A 15793-nucleotide genomic window follows, 5' to 3' on the forward strand; every position below is an offset into this window, starting at 1 on the left:
GAAAAGACAATTTCGTTGTGGATGTAGCTCAACCTTGGGAGTAAGGACTTTTTGGATGACACAATTAAGAAAGTCACCTTCATCTGCCTCAACGTAAGTGGCCTCGTCGTCGACAAGAGTCTCCTCGTTTGGTGCAAGATTATCAACATCGATTAAGGCTAGCGCTCGCTGTTGAGGACAGTCATTGGACAAATGCCTGACTTGGCCACACCTGAAACATTTTCCCAAAGTGGGACGGACATACGGATTAGAACCTCGCTTAGTAACGGAGTCAGAAGGTTTAGGAGGGGGAAAGACTTAGCTGGTTCATCAGTAGACTTGGTTGCTGTGGACGCAGGCCCAATAGCAACATTCTTTTCCGTGTCAGTTGGAGGGAGTTTAGAAGAAGAAGCCCTGTCCCATGGAAGACGACGAATAGGGGCCCGTAGACGTTTCTTGTCAATCTTATCCTCAATCTTAGTAGCCATGGAAATGGCATCTGTGAGCAATCCGATGGGTTGGACATCGAGCTGATCTTGAATATCTTCCCGAAGGCTGTCGATGAAACGCTCGATCTTGTAATCTTCATATTCGGAGAGATTCGTGCGGGCACCTAGACAGTGGAATTCTTCTGTAAAGTCTGCAATAGACTTGGTACCTTGGCGGCATCTCTGGTATTGTTGGTACAATAGTTGTTCAAAATGTGCAGGCAAGAAACGTTCGCGCATTAGACGCAACATTTTTGGCCAGCTGCAAATGGGCCGCTTTCCCAACCTTTGGCGATTAATTTCCAACTGGTCGCACCAGGCATATGCACCCGAATGTAACTTGAACGTGACCAGTTCAACTTTCTTGTGATCCAGAGTGTTGGTATAGTCGAAGAAGTTTTCAACATTCTTGACCCAGTCAAGAAATGCTTCGACATCCATTTTACCGTTGAAGGCAGGGAGGTCTATCTTCATCCTGAAATCAGTTCGCACTCCACCTCTGCCATTATGGTCGTCACGAGCAAATCGAGGATTTTGCAGAAAAAAACCGTCATCTTCGTCAGAAGAATCCGATTCTTGCAACCGTATTTGGAGTTCTTGATTCCTTTGACCATGGGCGTCAGCATTTCGTTCGGCCAAGGGTGACGGTGATGGGTTTCTTGGACGTTCTAATCGTCCCTCTCTTCTATGTACCAGATCTTCGCGTAACCTTTCTTGCTCCACTGTAATATTCTGCAGGTGTTTTGTCAGATTCTCGAGCAAGTCGTGAATCGTCTAAACATTGGACCGAACTTCACTAAGGGAGTCTTCCACCAGCAGTAAACGCTCAGTGGCTGTCTTTGGTGATAAAGGTTGAGTCGTTGCGGGATCCACCATGGGTCCCTTGCTGGAAGTCGCTGGGTTCTCCCCAGCCATCAGATCCTTGAATCTTTTAGGGGCTCTGATACCAAATTTGGTTTGAAACCAAAAGGAAATTCTTATTGATCCAAATCTGACTTAAAAACAAGGGAAGGCAGCCTTATATAAGGAAGAAGGCTGACGACTGGTTTAACTAACAAAACTAATAAACAACCTGAAGAAATAACTAAGTTGACCAAACAAGATAAAAGATCACAAAAGATACTACATCAGAAAGCCTTCCATTCCGAAATTTCAACTTCTTGAAAGCAATCAGGATAGCCCTCTGGAATACCGTTCTGAGGTTCTGCCATAGGGGTCGCCTCCACCATTTCCTCTTCCTCGCTACTAATACTGAGGGCTGACGATTCTGACATATCATCTGTCTCTCTATTCTTTTTTCCTTTTTTCTTCTCTTTGTCGCTGCCAGTAGAACAAATCCTGCCCCTTTTTTTTAAACAGTCTAGTGTGGTTGCTTTCTGAAAAGGACACTATCTTTCTTTTATCCTTTGTCTTTTTCTTTTCACCTTTGACAGTGGAGAAAGTCAAAATACACTGTCCTGTCAATCCATCGGGCGGTAGGAACTTGTCCTTTTGCTTTTCTAAGTCAATCAAGGGGCCGCCCACCATATCTTGCTTTTCTTTATGGAAATCCGTATAAGTTTCTTTTAGCGGTAAAAATGTACTATTCTCAACTTCCAAATCCGTCTGCCTCATAGGGGGTGAGGGAGGGGAAGGGTACCTAATATTGACCACCGGGTAATTACAGCCATCTTCTATTCTCCACCGGTCAACAGTACTGCAGTCTGGCCTCTCTCTCCCTTGGTTGAAAGACCTTGCCGCCTTCGGTGAGAAACCACCGTGAACCGCTATGTGCTTTCCGGCTAGCCATTTGCTATCTTCAAAAGAAACCATCTTTGCCCGACAACAATGAAACCCATCGACCAAACAGATTTCTGCTGGAATAAAACCACAATAATTCCCCTTTACTTTAATAACAACGTCAAAACATTCTATGAAACAATAATTGGAATCATCATAATCAATAAAACCTCCAAGGGCGTTTCCAAGGGCCTGAAAAGTGGCTAAACTCCAGAGATGCAAGGGAATATTTCTCACCTTTACCCAATTTCCATAGGAAGGGGTGACATAATTTTTACTGTGAAGAAGAGAGTTACATGCTTCCACTTTTACCGTTAGAGGGCCAAAGGTCACCCACCCTTTGTTGTGAAGAAAGAGGCAAGCCATCTTCTTAGAGGGCCATTTTAAAAGAGCTTTATCCGCTTGAAAAGGGTTGATGATGAACGAGCCTTCTATTTGTTCTTTGATAAAGCTCAGTATGCTGCTCCAATCATCATGGAAGTCTCGACGAGTGATCACTAACGTCTCCTCCTAGTTCAACTTTCTTACTTTCGTGTTTCCTGCACCAATTCTTTGCTTCAAACGAGGATCCTTTTCTTTTTCTATTTCTTTTCCTTTTTCCAACGAAACCCCCTGATCTTGCTCACGTTTAACCATGTCTGCAAAGGAGAGTTTACCTCTAGAAAGAGGAGGAAGGGTGGAGGAGGGAGAAGGCATAGAACTCACCTTGGAAGAAGAGGGAGGCTCCTCTTGACCATTCAGAAAGTCAAGGATCAGCGTGCTGAAAGCCCTCCACCCTTTGGAGTCAACGTCCGACGGAACCACCAAGTTTCTCTTGACCCCCGAACTCTGAACCTTTGTCACCTCCAAGAAACTACCTCTTTTGTTCGTCGTTTTCTATATCCAGAGGAAACCTTAACTGATCACGTTGAAACATCCTCACTATTCACGACTAGGCAGAGAGAGAGAGTTTTCTGTAGCATCCATTTTTTCACACTATATTCTTGGAGAAAGGTAGCTCATATAAGAGGGGACATGAATAGGAGCCGATGCAGTCTAAACACTCTTAAAAGTGCTGGCTCTTCCATAGGATCTACACCACTAGGGTGACTCCAATATAGTGAATGCCATTTGAAACTGCAAAAAGTGCCTCTCTCTTTCTTTTCTTAATATGCCTCTTGAGAGTGATCCCTAGGCTAGCCTCTCTCTTTAAGTCTTGTTCTTGAGAAGATATAATTCAAAATTGATTAATAAAAATCCCCCCCACCCCCCCCCCCCCCCCCCCCCAATCCCTAAACAGTGCAGCAAATCTCATCAGATGATATGGAATTTGATCACTTTCCTTGAGGATCAATTCGAACTCGATGTAACACTGACTTTTGATCTATTGTTGACTTGATGCCCCTCATTTTCAACCTGAAAGAGTGAAAGGGAATTTTGCTCAGTTACTGCTTATTATACCTGATTTGTTCTTGTTAAATGCAATGGGTAAAAAAAGAATAACTGTTTGTCATTTGTACTGAAACTGAAATCGCTCTCTGTTTTTTTTTTTTTTAATAACTCTTTTGTTCCTTTTTTCACGGGGACCTCTGTTTTCCATTTCTTCTCTCCTGGCAGGCATGTATTGGCTCGAAAGTGATTGCGAGTGAAACTCTATCGGCAATTAGAAAGGATGTGTTGGCCAAATGCTACGGTGAGAAACTTTTCCTGCAGTGAAAGGATATACTTATTTGTTAGTTATTATTTTATTGCCTCTCTCTCTGTTTAAGGGCCAATGCTTATTGATATGGTAAAAAAGAAAATTCAACATTGGAGGGCAGCTAAAAAGTTCTGCTGTGTGATTTGTTTTGTAGGTGGAGACATTACAAGGAAGAAGAAATTGCTTAGGAAACAGGTGAGTTATTTGACATGAATAGGAATACACAATGAGATGAGGATTAATTCAACCCTTCTTTTTCCAATTCATTCACAGTATCAATTTCTGTTGTGTAGGCTGAAGGAAAGAAGAGGATGAAATCGATTGGGAGAGTTGATGTACCTCAAGAAGCTTTTATGGCTGTTTTGAAGCTTGAAAAAGAGGTTTTGTAATCTTTTTAATCGTTTTTTGTCCCTTAACTATTGTATATATAATGTCAAAGATGATGATAATAATAATAATAGTCAAATGTCAATTACCAAGTTCAACAATAAGCTTCATTGGCCAGCCCGATTGGTAAAGACTTGGAGTCTCTTTGTCATACTGGCTCAGAGGTCTCAAGTTCGAACCTTCTAGTGAGCTTAATACTAAGAACTCTTGATACTTTTTGAGTTCGGGCTTTGAGTGAGGTGCGCGGGTGTCTTTAAAAACAATGCTCCGACTCTCAATTAAAATAAATAAATAACAAAACAATAAGCTTCACTTTTTTTTCAAAACCTAGCATAAACTTTCAAACTGTTGCTGAGAAGGATCCCTCTCCTTTCTCCAACTTGCTCCTGTTGGTCTATGGGGCAGATAGCCCACATTTATGAAAATGAGGGATTAATTGTAGACTTTTGTAAAAAATAATATATAAGAAAATAAAATAAAATTTGGATAATTTTCAAAATAAGGTTACGATTTAGTTAAATTGTGTACAGACGTCACGACTTTAGACTAAATTTTGTACGTCTACTACGATTTAAGACTGCACTTGCAATTTAAGAATTGTACATTTATCATGATGTATGCATAAATTATGGCCAAAAGTGATGCGATTCAAAGTAAATAACATGCTAAGCAGATGAGATGCTTGCTAATGTGGTTCTCAAGCTGAAACCAAGTAAAGTCGTATGCAACGAATACGAGTTTGGTGCATGTTTCTTTTATTTTTTTATTTTTATTTTTTCCCCTCTTTTTAAGTTTTGTTTAGGGGTGTGTTTTTTTAGATCAACTAAATTTTTGGATCGTAATTGTAAATTTATTCCATTTAAAATAATTTTATTAAATAATAAACTCAACCATAAAATATTTCTGATGGATTATGTAACAACCCGTATTTTCTAATACGGTCATTCTAACAAAATGCGGAAGCGTAAACAAATAAACACTAAATTAACGAAAAAACTTCTTTATTTAAATTGATACTATGACAAAAGAAAAGGACAAGTCCAACTTTGAAACAAAAAAACATACATTATAATAAAGCCAAAGAATAATTACCCGAACTAACTAAGTTCTCGTAAGTTAAAAATAATGGAAAATACTAAAGATTTCAACTTCTCATGCCAGAACGCTATTCCTCAATCACTATCTGAGCAGTCACTTGAACCTCTATCTGAAAACATTTAGAAAAAAAAAATGAGTATAAAAATATTCAAGAAGCAATTTCCATATCGAATTTTGAAATTCATTTTCCTTTCAAAACATTCGTAAACAAAAAATACGAACAGATCGAAATTGATAAAGTCCTTAAAATTTTCAGTCAATCAAAACAAACTTTCATTCTTTCAAAACAAACTTCCATTCATTCAAACGGAACTTTCATTTAATAAAACTTCAAATCCTTCAAAACAAACTTTCTTTCAATCAAAACTTTCAAAATTCTTTTTAAAACATTTGGTACAACTTTCAAACTTTCAAATAACTAAATCATTCAAACATTCAAAACAATCTTACATTCATTCATACTTTCAAAATCAGAGTAGAAGGTTGCATTATTTGGGTAACCTACAGAGCATATGTGGTTACCCGTCGGTAACACCAATCAATCAGAAGCTTCTATCAGAGATGTCAAATTAATTTTGACGAGAACAAAGTTGTCGAAATAATATCTAGCAGAACGGAGTTGTCAAAATAATATATACTAGAATAGAGTTGTAGAAATAATATCGACCAGAACAAACAGAACGGTTACTTAAGTGTGAGGTCATGTGAGTGAATAACACACACATGAATCTTCATTCCCAAGGAACGCCAAACCACAAAAGTGCCTCCCACAAATAAGCCAGAACAGAAATCTATCAATTCCAAATTAGGCTACTATCATAAATAAGCAAAACGTTATTCAAAACAAAATCATGGCATATCCGGATAGCCCCGTAAAATCGATCAAAATATCTTTCAAATAAAATCCAAAACAAATACTTACTTTCAATATTAAATTAATTCAAAACATTGAAATAATTTAAAACAAACTTTATCAATCCCCCAAAACATAATTTCAAATATTTCACAAATAAACAAAATATCAATTTCAAACCTTTAAATAAATCTAAACAAAACTTTATCAAATCATATAAGAATACTTAGAAAACTTTGCAAATAAACATAATATCAATTGTCAAATTAGTTTTCAAATCCATAATAAAACTTCAATTTCATATGCAAAATATCAATTTCAAATCTTCCTATCAAATCCCAAATAGATTTTAGTTTTTGAAGGGATATGACAAATCACTCTAATTAACTTCCTTGTAGTTGTCAACTTAGAGGCCTAGAAACAACCAATATCCAAAATCAATCGTTAAATCTTATCCAAAGATTTAAAATTTAACCAATTACTAACCAAATCTTATCTACTCAATTTTCCCATTCAAAATATTTTTTTTATGCAAAATAATTAGGAAATTATGGATTTGGGACTATAAAACCAGATCTGAAAACTGGATTAAAAAGCCTCTAAAATCAACAATAACAAACTTTAAAATTACAAGAATCGGTATAAATCAATACGAACTAAATTTACAAAAAATTTCTCAATAAAACAAGCTTAAAAACCTTCTAATCAATTGAAAATTTGGAGATTTCAAATCTAGAAAATTTTCTGTTTTATAAAATAAAACTTCCAAGAATTTTCTATAAAACAATTAACAACTTACTGATTTTTATAGAAAAATCAGATCGGAAAACTATATAGAAAACCTTTAAAACTTTGGTAAAAACATTTAATTTTTCATGTAAAAATCGGATATAAATAGGTAAATTTATTATACAAAAACAGTCTCAAAATAGCCCAAAAACAGTCTCATAAACAAAAAGATTCAAACCAAAAATTCTGAAAAATTTAACAAATATCTAAAAACTTTTCCCAATAAACTGAATTAAAGAACTACGGATCAAGAAAATAAAACTAAAACAATGAGGAATAAAAACTTACCGATCTTTGAGAGAAAATACCAAAATTATTCTTCTTTCTTTCCTTTTCTTTTTCTGGTGGAAAGAAAACTAGGTCTAACAGTTTAAGAAAATAAAACCGAGGGTTTGAGCTTTTATAACAAACTCTAATGAATCTTTTTTTAAAAGTATAATAAAAAGATAAAGATTTAATAAAACTCTTTCTTTTTATTTTTTAATTCTAAAAACAAATTATCTTTAAAAATAATTTTTAAAACAAAAAGGTTTATTTTTAGAAAACAACTAAAAAAAATAATAATTTAAATATACTCGGCAAAGCACCAATGGATCCTGGATTTTGTGTTGGGCAGCCCAATTGCATATAATCGTAAAGGAAAACTATGAATTTTAAACGAACTTGACAATATGTATCAATTTGCACCTTCCACTTGGATAAGTGTCGTTAGTTTTCACGTGTGTCAAATTTTATCACATATTTTATTTGAAATTTTGTTGAAAAAATATTCTCATTTTGTTGAAAAAATATTCTCATGTGTCAAATTAGAAAATATATCCTTTTTTTGTATGAAATAATTGTTAGGATTTATACGAAAATTACATTATAGTTGCTTTATTTTTCTCTTTTTGCTTAAATTTATAACTTCTGGCGTATTTAATGATAGATTTCTTGTATTAATCAAACATGAATTGAAAAATTCCATTTTATTAAATTAGTGGATTTTTTTTATATTTTTTTTAAGGAAATTGTAGATTTTTTTTAATTTAATTGAGGGATGAATTATGATATTTATTAGGTTATGAATTTAAATTTATTAAAATAAATATGTTCCATGATATAAACTTAATTATTGTACTTTGTAAAAAACAACTTAATTAGACATAAAAGTTAAAAATTATTTATTTTAAATGAAATTATACACTTTTAAAAAATACTAGTTAGAGTCACGTGCATTGCACGTGGGTTAACATTTTTAGAATACAATTTTTTACGGTGATTTCATATTTGAATGAATATACCTTTTATTAATGCTTAACTATTAAATATTTGATATAAATTTTTAAAATAATGAAAGCGAGAAAATAATAAAAAAAACATCCTAGATAATTAAAGTGTAAATTCATATATATGTATAACGTCATACCTCTTTTCGAAGAAATTTTTCCATGTTAATAGTTGATACTAAAATTCGAATTAATCTTCATTTTAAAATAGTAATATACTGCATGATTGACATAAAAAAGTTAAAAATTAAAAAAATGTAAATTATGCGAATTGTAGAATAGCTATTAAATGTAAGGATAAATAGGTAATTATTGTATTAAAAAAGTGAAGTAGGTAATTTCTTTTATTTATTCAAGATATTTTTTGTGGGAGATCTTTATTAAAAAAAATTTAAATTCTTTAGTTTTTTTTTTTAAATGCTTATGATTACTGTTTTTACAAAAATTTTGTGTTTTCATAAAGAGATATTGGGTTACATTTTAAAATTATAAAATATATTTCACTCATAACACTTTTAGGCAAGAAAATAATTACTTTAAATATAATTTTTAAATCTCTGTTAAATTTTTAGTTTTTGAAAAAAAAAAATCTACCTCTTGTTTTCTTAAATCTTTTTATGACAGCTTGTTTTAAAAAATTATTATCTATTATATTTTAAAATTGTTAGTAATATTTTATCTAGTGAAAGAAAATAAGATATTAAACAAATTTAGAAAAAAATAATGATACTATAAAATTTTATCATTACAAATTTTAGGGAAAATAAATCATATGCACGAAAATTTTCTAAAAAATGTTTGACACAGTAACATTGTTGTAGAATTAATATCTTTTAAAATCTAGAAATATACATATGATTTAAAACGAAAAAAGTTCAATATAGATCAAATAATAAGTTAGTTTGAAATAAAAAAAATCGAAACTTGTTGGTATGAAAAAATGAGGAGGTTGTTGAAGATAGAAGGAAAAACAATGAATTAAAAAGATAAATTATAAAATTTCATAAAAAGAAATTAAAGAATACAGATGATTGAAGACTTACTTTTCATATAATCTCGTGTTTATGTTGGTTTTTTTTTCACTAAATTGGTAAGACCTCCAATTTTTGTTGATTTTCCCTTCAAGAATATGACAAGATCTCGGACTTTGAGTAATTTTTCTTCTAGAACATGATTGGATCTTCTCTTGTCTTGTTGGTTTTAGGACCAATTACACCTAAATATGATCACAGTACACAAATTATTAATCAAAACTATCACATCAGTTTAGAAATCCAAGTTAATTAATAAAAAAAAATTATTTTAAAAAACAATGAAAGAGATGTAAACAATACATGAACAGATTCCAACCTCAATTAAGAAAGCCACATTTATAATAGATACGAACATTCAAACTAAATATCAATGAATTATTTGATTAAAGTAAAAAACTTTCATATACATTCTTGACGAAAGGAAAAAGAACAGACACAATTTTTATGTATGAGCATTTTAGTTTTCTTTCACTTTATAGATGGCTTGCAATTGCACCTATATGTCAATAAACACATCACTTTGTTGAAGAATGTGTGAAAGAATGTGTGACACAATTTTCTAATCTCCATGACACCAATATGGTAACAGGCACAACTCTTCGATCTTGATCACACCGATTCTCTCAATAGACACCTTGATCCAAATAATCGAATCTCATAGAAATCTGAAAGGGAAAATAGACATGTGTAAAACATGCCTATTGGATCAATAGACGCCTCGACCAATAGCATCCCCTCGAAGTTTAAAGGGCAAAATTGGTATATATTAAAAAATTGAAGGCAAAATGGTAGAGAAAAATTCTCCTCCATAGTCCCATTTGTATATAGTATAGATATATTTAAAAAATTAAAATAAGTTCAAATTCAAACTCGATCACAAGACGATAAAATTATACTAAATAAACTAAAATATGCTTAAATTCATACTCAACAATAAAAATATATTTGAAAAACAAAAATCAATAAATCTATATTTAAAATACTTAAATTAAAATATTCCCCTCCTGGGAGTTGATATCCGGACGCAAGGGTACACACTTTTTCCTTTTCTGGGGAGAGTGATCGGGCAGCTTTGGTATGCCAATAGACGAGAAATCCGTGAATATATTGTTTCAAAAAGCATTGGCGATGTCATCCCAAAATTTAAGGGTAGATTTGTTACTATGTGGAATAAACAAAACAAAACATAAACGAAAAAGAAAACATTCGGATTATACTAACTTCAGCATCGAAGTTTGCTTTCTCTCTTTTTTGCAGGTTATTTGTTCAACATGAAAATTCATTATACATTAGATTTTTATGCTAAAACATAATGAAATCCTATCCGTCTTTGCATTATGTCCTCTTTCTTGTATTCTCTTAATTTTTGCTTAAAATTCACAAGGTATTAGTAAATAGTATTTAAATATTGATTGGTTCAAATATAGCATTAATTCTTGAAAGCTTGAGTTTGAAAAGGTGTAGGTGGTAGACTGGTAGCCTTGTTGGTACACATCTCACAGCTGTGAATGAATCCAAAAGAAAACCATCCTCTTTAATTAACTCTCCTCTATATCTTGTAGAGTATTTGACCAAACTTCTCCATTTACAGCTGTTATTTCAAACACAAAACCTGACACCGAATCTCTTGTTGATTATCACTGAAATTCGAAAAATCCTAGCCATGAGAATAGATGATGAGCTACAGAGTGACATGAAATTTTTAGTACCGATCTCTCGTTGACTACCATTGAACTTTTCATCCAACGGTATTAATGAGAGATACAAAACGAGATCCAATATATATAGTCAAAGCACAAAACTTTTTTAATTCTCTTAGAAACTTAGAAAAGTCCTAGCAATGAGAATAGATGATGAGCTAGAAAGGGAGAGAGGATAAACAGACGAGATTATTAGAAAATCTTTGATGGCTAAACTTACGTTATATTATTATTCATGTGTAAGATACAAATTTGGATCATGTGTGTGAAAGAAAGTCGCAAAAAACTAAATGAGAATCCAGTGTCATTAAACGTTATCTAGGACCAGACACTTGCTGGGATGATATGTAAGAGAATGCAGTAACAACACTATTGCTAACGTTGTTGCTGTTGTGGTATCCTTGCCCTGCCAATGCAAAGTCTTCAATCCTCGACGCCTCGGTGAATCGGCGGCCGTACACATGCAAGAAGTTGAGGGACTCTACAATCGGAACAGCCACAGCCACCCCTCCTTCCAACATGCCCACAACATTGGACATGCTCGGCCTCAGCGCAGGATCCTCATGCACACAACACAGCCCCACGCGCACGAGCATCTCGACCTCCTCGCTCCTCACCCGCCCCTCAAGCCTCGTGTCCGCCAGCTCCAAGTACCTTCCTTTCGTATGCATTTCTAATGCAAGCAGAGGAAAGTACGCCCTCTCCCTCTCCCCATCCCCGTCGCCGTTGCCCGAACTCCAGAATGAGCAGTTCTTCCTCCCCCTAACAATCTCCAGCAACACCATTCCAAAGCTGTAAACGTCGCTCTTATCCGAAATGGCCGAACTCGTGAGCCACTCGGGCGCGAGATAGCCCCGGGTTCCTCGGAGAGTTGTAAACAACCCGGATTGTTCGGGGGTGAGAAGCTTGGAGAGGCCGAAATCAGAGATCTTGACCCCAAGGCCGAGATTGTGGTTCAAAAGAATGTTCTCTGGCTTGACGTCGCAGTGGATGATCTTGTGGTGGCACCCACTGTGCAAATAAGCAAGCCCTCTGGCAGCCCCCACCGCTATTTGAAACCTTTGTTCCCACTCCAAAACAGGGCCTCCCCCAAACAGAGCTTCATCCAACGACCCTCTGTTCATGTACTCCAACACTAGAAGCCGCTGCCTCTTTTCCACGCAAAACCCTTTCAATCTCACCAAATTCACGTGGTGAATATTGCCAATCACTGCAATTTCCGCGAAGAAATCCCTCTTCCCCTGCACTCCCAGGCTCGTCATTCTCTTCACTGCAATCACCGTTTTGTCCGGCAGAGTTCCTTTGTACACCGTTCCAAAGCCGCCGCTCCCTATTTGGGTCTTGAAATCCTCGGTCGCTGCCGCAATCTCCCCATACCCGTACCGGACTGGCAGGCCTGGGATCAACGTCATCTCGAGCTCGGTCGACGAGCAAGAATCCGACCGCCGCATTGCCGCGGAGGCTTTGCGTCTTCTCAACCAGAGGAGAATCACGCCCAATGCGATCACGAGGAAGAATGCCAAAGAAGGGAGCAATATCAGCCCCAGCAATGGAATTCTCCTCCTCCTGGCCTTCCCCCCGTTTTCCGAAGATGGAGTAATTTGGAGGGTTTTTATGTAACCCACGCGAGTTCTGTTCTCCGCCATGATGGAACCAAGCTTATCCCTAACAAGGAAACAAGAAGAGGAGGATTGTTCGTAGAAAATCCCCAAGCAGGAGCAGTTCCGCGAGCATAAATCTTGACAGAATTGCAAGTCAACTCCATGGGTTGTAGGGTCCATGAAATTGTTGGCGAAATAATCCACCCCAGGAACAAGTCTCAAATACGAAAAATCTGAATCCAAATTGCTCAATTCACCTTCTCTTCCGTCGGTAACATCACTGCAAGGAGAAGGAAGAGAGAGCGAGGAGTCAGCCGGAACGCAGCCTTTGCCGCTCTGTGAATCGCCGGTGAAACCGGGAGGACAAGAACAGACTCCGGCAGAACAGAGCCCCAGCTTCCCGCAAATCGTCGGAATCCGGCAAGCCTCCGACGGACCCACGAATTCCTCCACGAAATCCCCGTCTGCAAAGCGCATGATCTGGAATCTCCCATCAAACCCAAATCTCCCGAATCTGAAACCCCCACCGGAAGGCGAAGGCAGAGGCACGTGCATGACGACGGTGGATCCGTCCGCCGCGAAGAGATGAAACCCGGAGGCATTGATGGCCATGAAAGAGACGGGAGCGTAGGAGTCCCTGAAGGCCTTCAAGTCCATGGAGAGCTTCCAGAAGGTGAAGCGATTCCAGTCCAGGAGGAGATCGGCGGCGGTGAGACGGAGGCGGAACCCGCCGTCCCCGGGGGCGGACAAGGAATTCGAAACGGCGAGGCGCTGGCCGGGGACAATGGTGTCGGTGGGGGAGCGGAAGGAGTCCCAGAGGGAGGAGTTGGAGCGGTCGAGGAGGAGGAGGTTGCCGTCGTCGAGGAGGCGGAGGGAGGCGGCGGGGGAGGGGGAGAGGGGGAGTGGACCAGACGGGGGAGAGGGAGAGGCCGGCGGGGGAGAGGGTGAGGGCGGCGGAGGAGGAGACGGGTTGGCCGGGATTGGCGGACCAGAGGACGGTGTTGGAAGGGGAGTGGAGGACGAGGAAGTAGTAGAGGGAGTCGTGGTTGGGGTTGGTGATGGAGGCGCTGAAGTTGCCGTCGGGAGAGGTCAAGAAGACGCCCGATTGGTCGATGAATTGGAAGTTGGAGGCCGTGAAGTTGGGGCTGATGGAGCCGGACGCCACGGGGGCGCCGGAGAGCACCTCAAAGTTCAAACTGGTCAGTACAAACACAAGAGAGACGGTGACGAATACAGCCAAGCGGCCCATACAACAAACTGAAACCATACACGGGATTTGAAGGAACAAGAAGACGCACAATTTTTGCAGGTTAAGTCAAAATTATGGCTTTATTTTATTGGGGAAGAAGATGAAGGCTGAGTTTGAGTTGGTCAAAGGCCGACAAGGATGTCTTCTCTTCTTCCTTATAATAAATGTTTTCTACCACTCCAACTACCCTAAATATAAATATACACAATTCCCCCTTTTTTTCTTTTTTCTTTTTTTTTTTTTTTATAATTTTAGAAGAGATAAATCTTTGGTGCTCCACAAATTATCTAAAAAGTTGACTACTTTTTATTTTTCTAAAATAATAGAAAAAATATATTTGTTATTTTTTCTGTATTTCTCCTTCTTGAACGATCACCCACGTAAGATTTTTTTAAATAAGTTGTAAATTTTATGTTAATTACAAGTTTAGTTTAGTTAGTAATAAGTCTCTAAACTGACTTTGTTTTGTGTTTGATGGGTCAGTAGACTTAGGAAAAAATGTATATATATTTAATAAGTTTCTAACTTTCAATTTTGTGTCTAATAGATTCTAACGTATACGACATTAAATTTTAAAATTTCAATTTTGTGTGAGATAGGTCTATGAATTTTTTAAAATGTGGAATAAGTCCAGGACTATTTGAAAGTTTATAAATTAAATTTGTAGATTTTTAATTTACCGGAAGATTTGTTACAAACTTTATCAATATTATTTGAGTTTAGTTTCAATTTAGTTCGTAGGATTAAATTGAACTACATAAATTATTGTGTCATTTTACAATATTAGTATTTAAGGTTGTATGGATTGATTCATGGGATTTTCTAAGGTAAAAATTAATTTATAGATGCAACATGATCTTAGCTCAATAGTAATTGACACTCGTTTCTTATCGAGAGGTGGTGAATTTAAATCCCAATCTACTTATTGTACTAGAAAAAGAAAAGAAATTATGGATAATCTATAAAGTTTAATTGAATTTTATAAAACGAAATTGAAAGCTAAACTAATTTTGATTAAACAAGAAAAGTGGGAGAGGAAAAAAATGTGAAAGCAACATGATTTGGTTCAACGCTTGACTCTATAAATTGAAACCAAAGTAAGTGTATTTTGTTAAATTTGATTTTATGTGAAGACGGATTCCAATTAAGTTAATGGACTTTTATTCATTCAATCAACTTTTAAGGATTAAAAAAAACTCCTTAGTCGATTATTTTTAGATGAATATCGTCTGCTGACATAAGCACATGTAGACGGACACCTACGTCCTTTACCATTTTTTTTTAATTCATTTTCAATTCGTTTTTAGTTTTAAAAACTGACTGTTCATTCAAAGGGTTTTTTTTTTTTTTAATATTGTTGTAAATGAAATTTATTTTAAAAATATTGTAGGTTTATATATTCTTGTTTATATTTTACATATATATTAAAAAAAAAGAGATGGTTAAATATAAAAAAGAAAAATGTGTGATCTAAGATACGAACCTAGAACGAAAGAGATTTGTAGCAACAATACATCTACTACAACACTCAAGAATCTTTTGACTTAAAGCTACTAAATAATATATAATATAAAACATTATACTTTTTTTTTTCAAAAATAAACCGATCGGGTGGTCGTCCCCACATGGTCGTCTCTTCAAGAGACGACCAACATTCAAATTTTAAAAAAAAAATCGGGCGCCACGTCTAAATGGTCGTCTCAACCTTTCAGTTTTTTAAAACTACAATATTTTTAAAATAAGTTTTAAAATCTACAATATTTTTAACATTTTTAATTAAACAACTATATTTTTAAAATAAGTTTCTTTACAACAATATTAAAAAAAAAAACCGTTCATTCAATTTTCTATTTTTGTATTTCAAAAATCATTTTGAAATTCTATGTAAAT

The 15793-nt window shown here is 35.8% G+C and overlaps 1 protein-coding gene and 1 pseudogene across 8 annotated transcripts in view; one reads left to right on the forward strand and one right to left on the reverse strand.

Moving 5' to 3' along the window:
* LOC111024873 (Small GTP-binding protein) overlaps positions 1-4535 on the forward strand; it is an 83102-nt gene extending 78567 nt beyond the window's left edge. For 6 of the 8 annotated variants that reach the window (XM_088118608.1, XM_088118612.1, XM_088118603.1 and 3 more), the window contains 3 exons: positions 3843-3918; positions 4079-4119; positions 4218-4535. In XM_088118608.1, coding sequence (XP_087974734.1) covers positions 3843-3918; positions 4079-4119; positions 4218-4313 — 213 coding nt within the window. In that variant the 3' untranslated portion in view covers positions 4314-4535. Of the gene's footprint in view, positions 1-3842; positions 3919-4078; positions 4120-4197 lie in introns of those variants that run through there. The other 2 variants (XM_088118601.1, XR_015788201.1) reach the window with 2 other exon arrangements.
* A 6720-nt stretch (positions 4536-11255) lies between these two features.
* On the reverse strand, positions 11256-14148 carry LOC148213042 (G-type lectin S-receptor-like serine/threonine-protein kinase At5g35370 pseudogene; annotated as a pseudogene).
* Positions 14149-15793: the final 1645 nt, after the last annotated feature.

Source organism: Momordica charantia (assembly GCF_013281855.1).
Source record: "Momordica charantia cultivar OHB3-1 chromosome 1 unlocalized genomic scaffold, Mcharantia_2.0 BLBB01000001.1, whole genome shotgun sequence".
Lineage (NCBI taxonomy): Eukaryota > Viridiplantae > Streptophyta > Magnoliopsida > Cucurbitales > Cucurbitaceae > Momordica > Momordica charantia.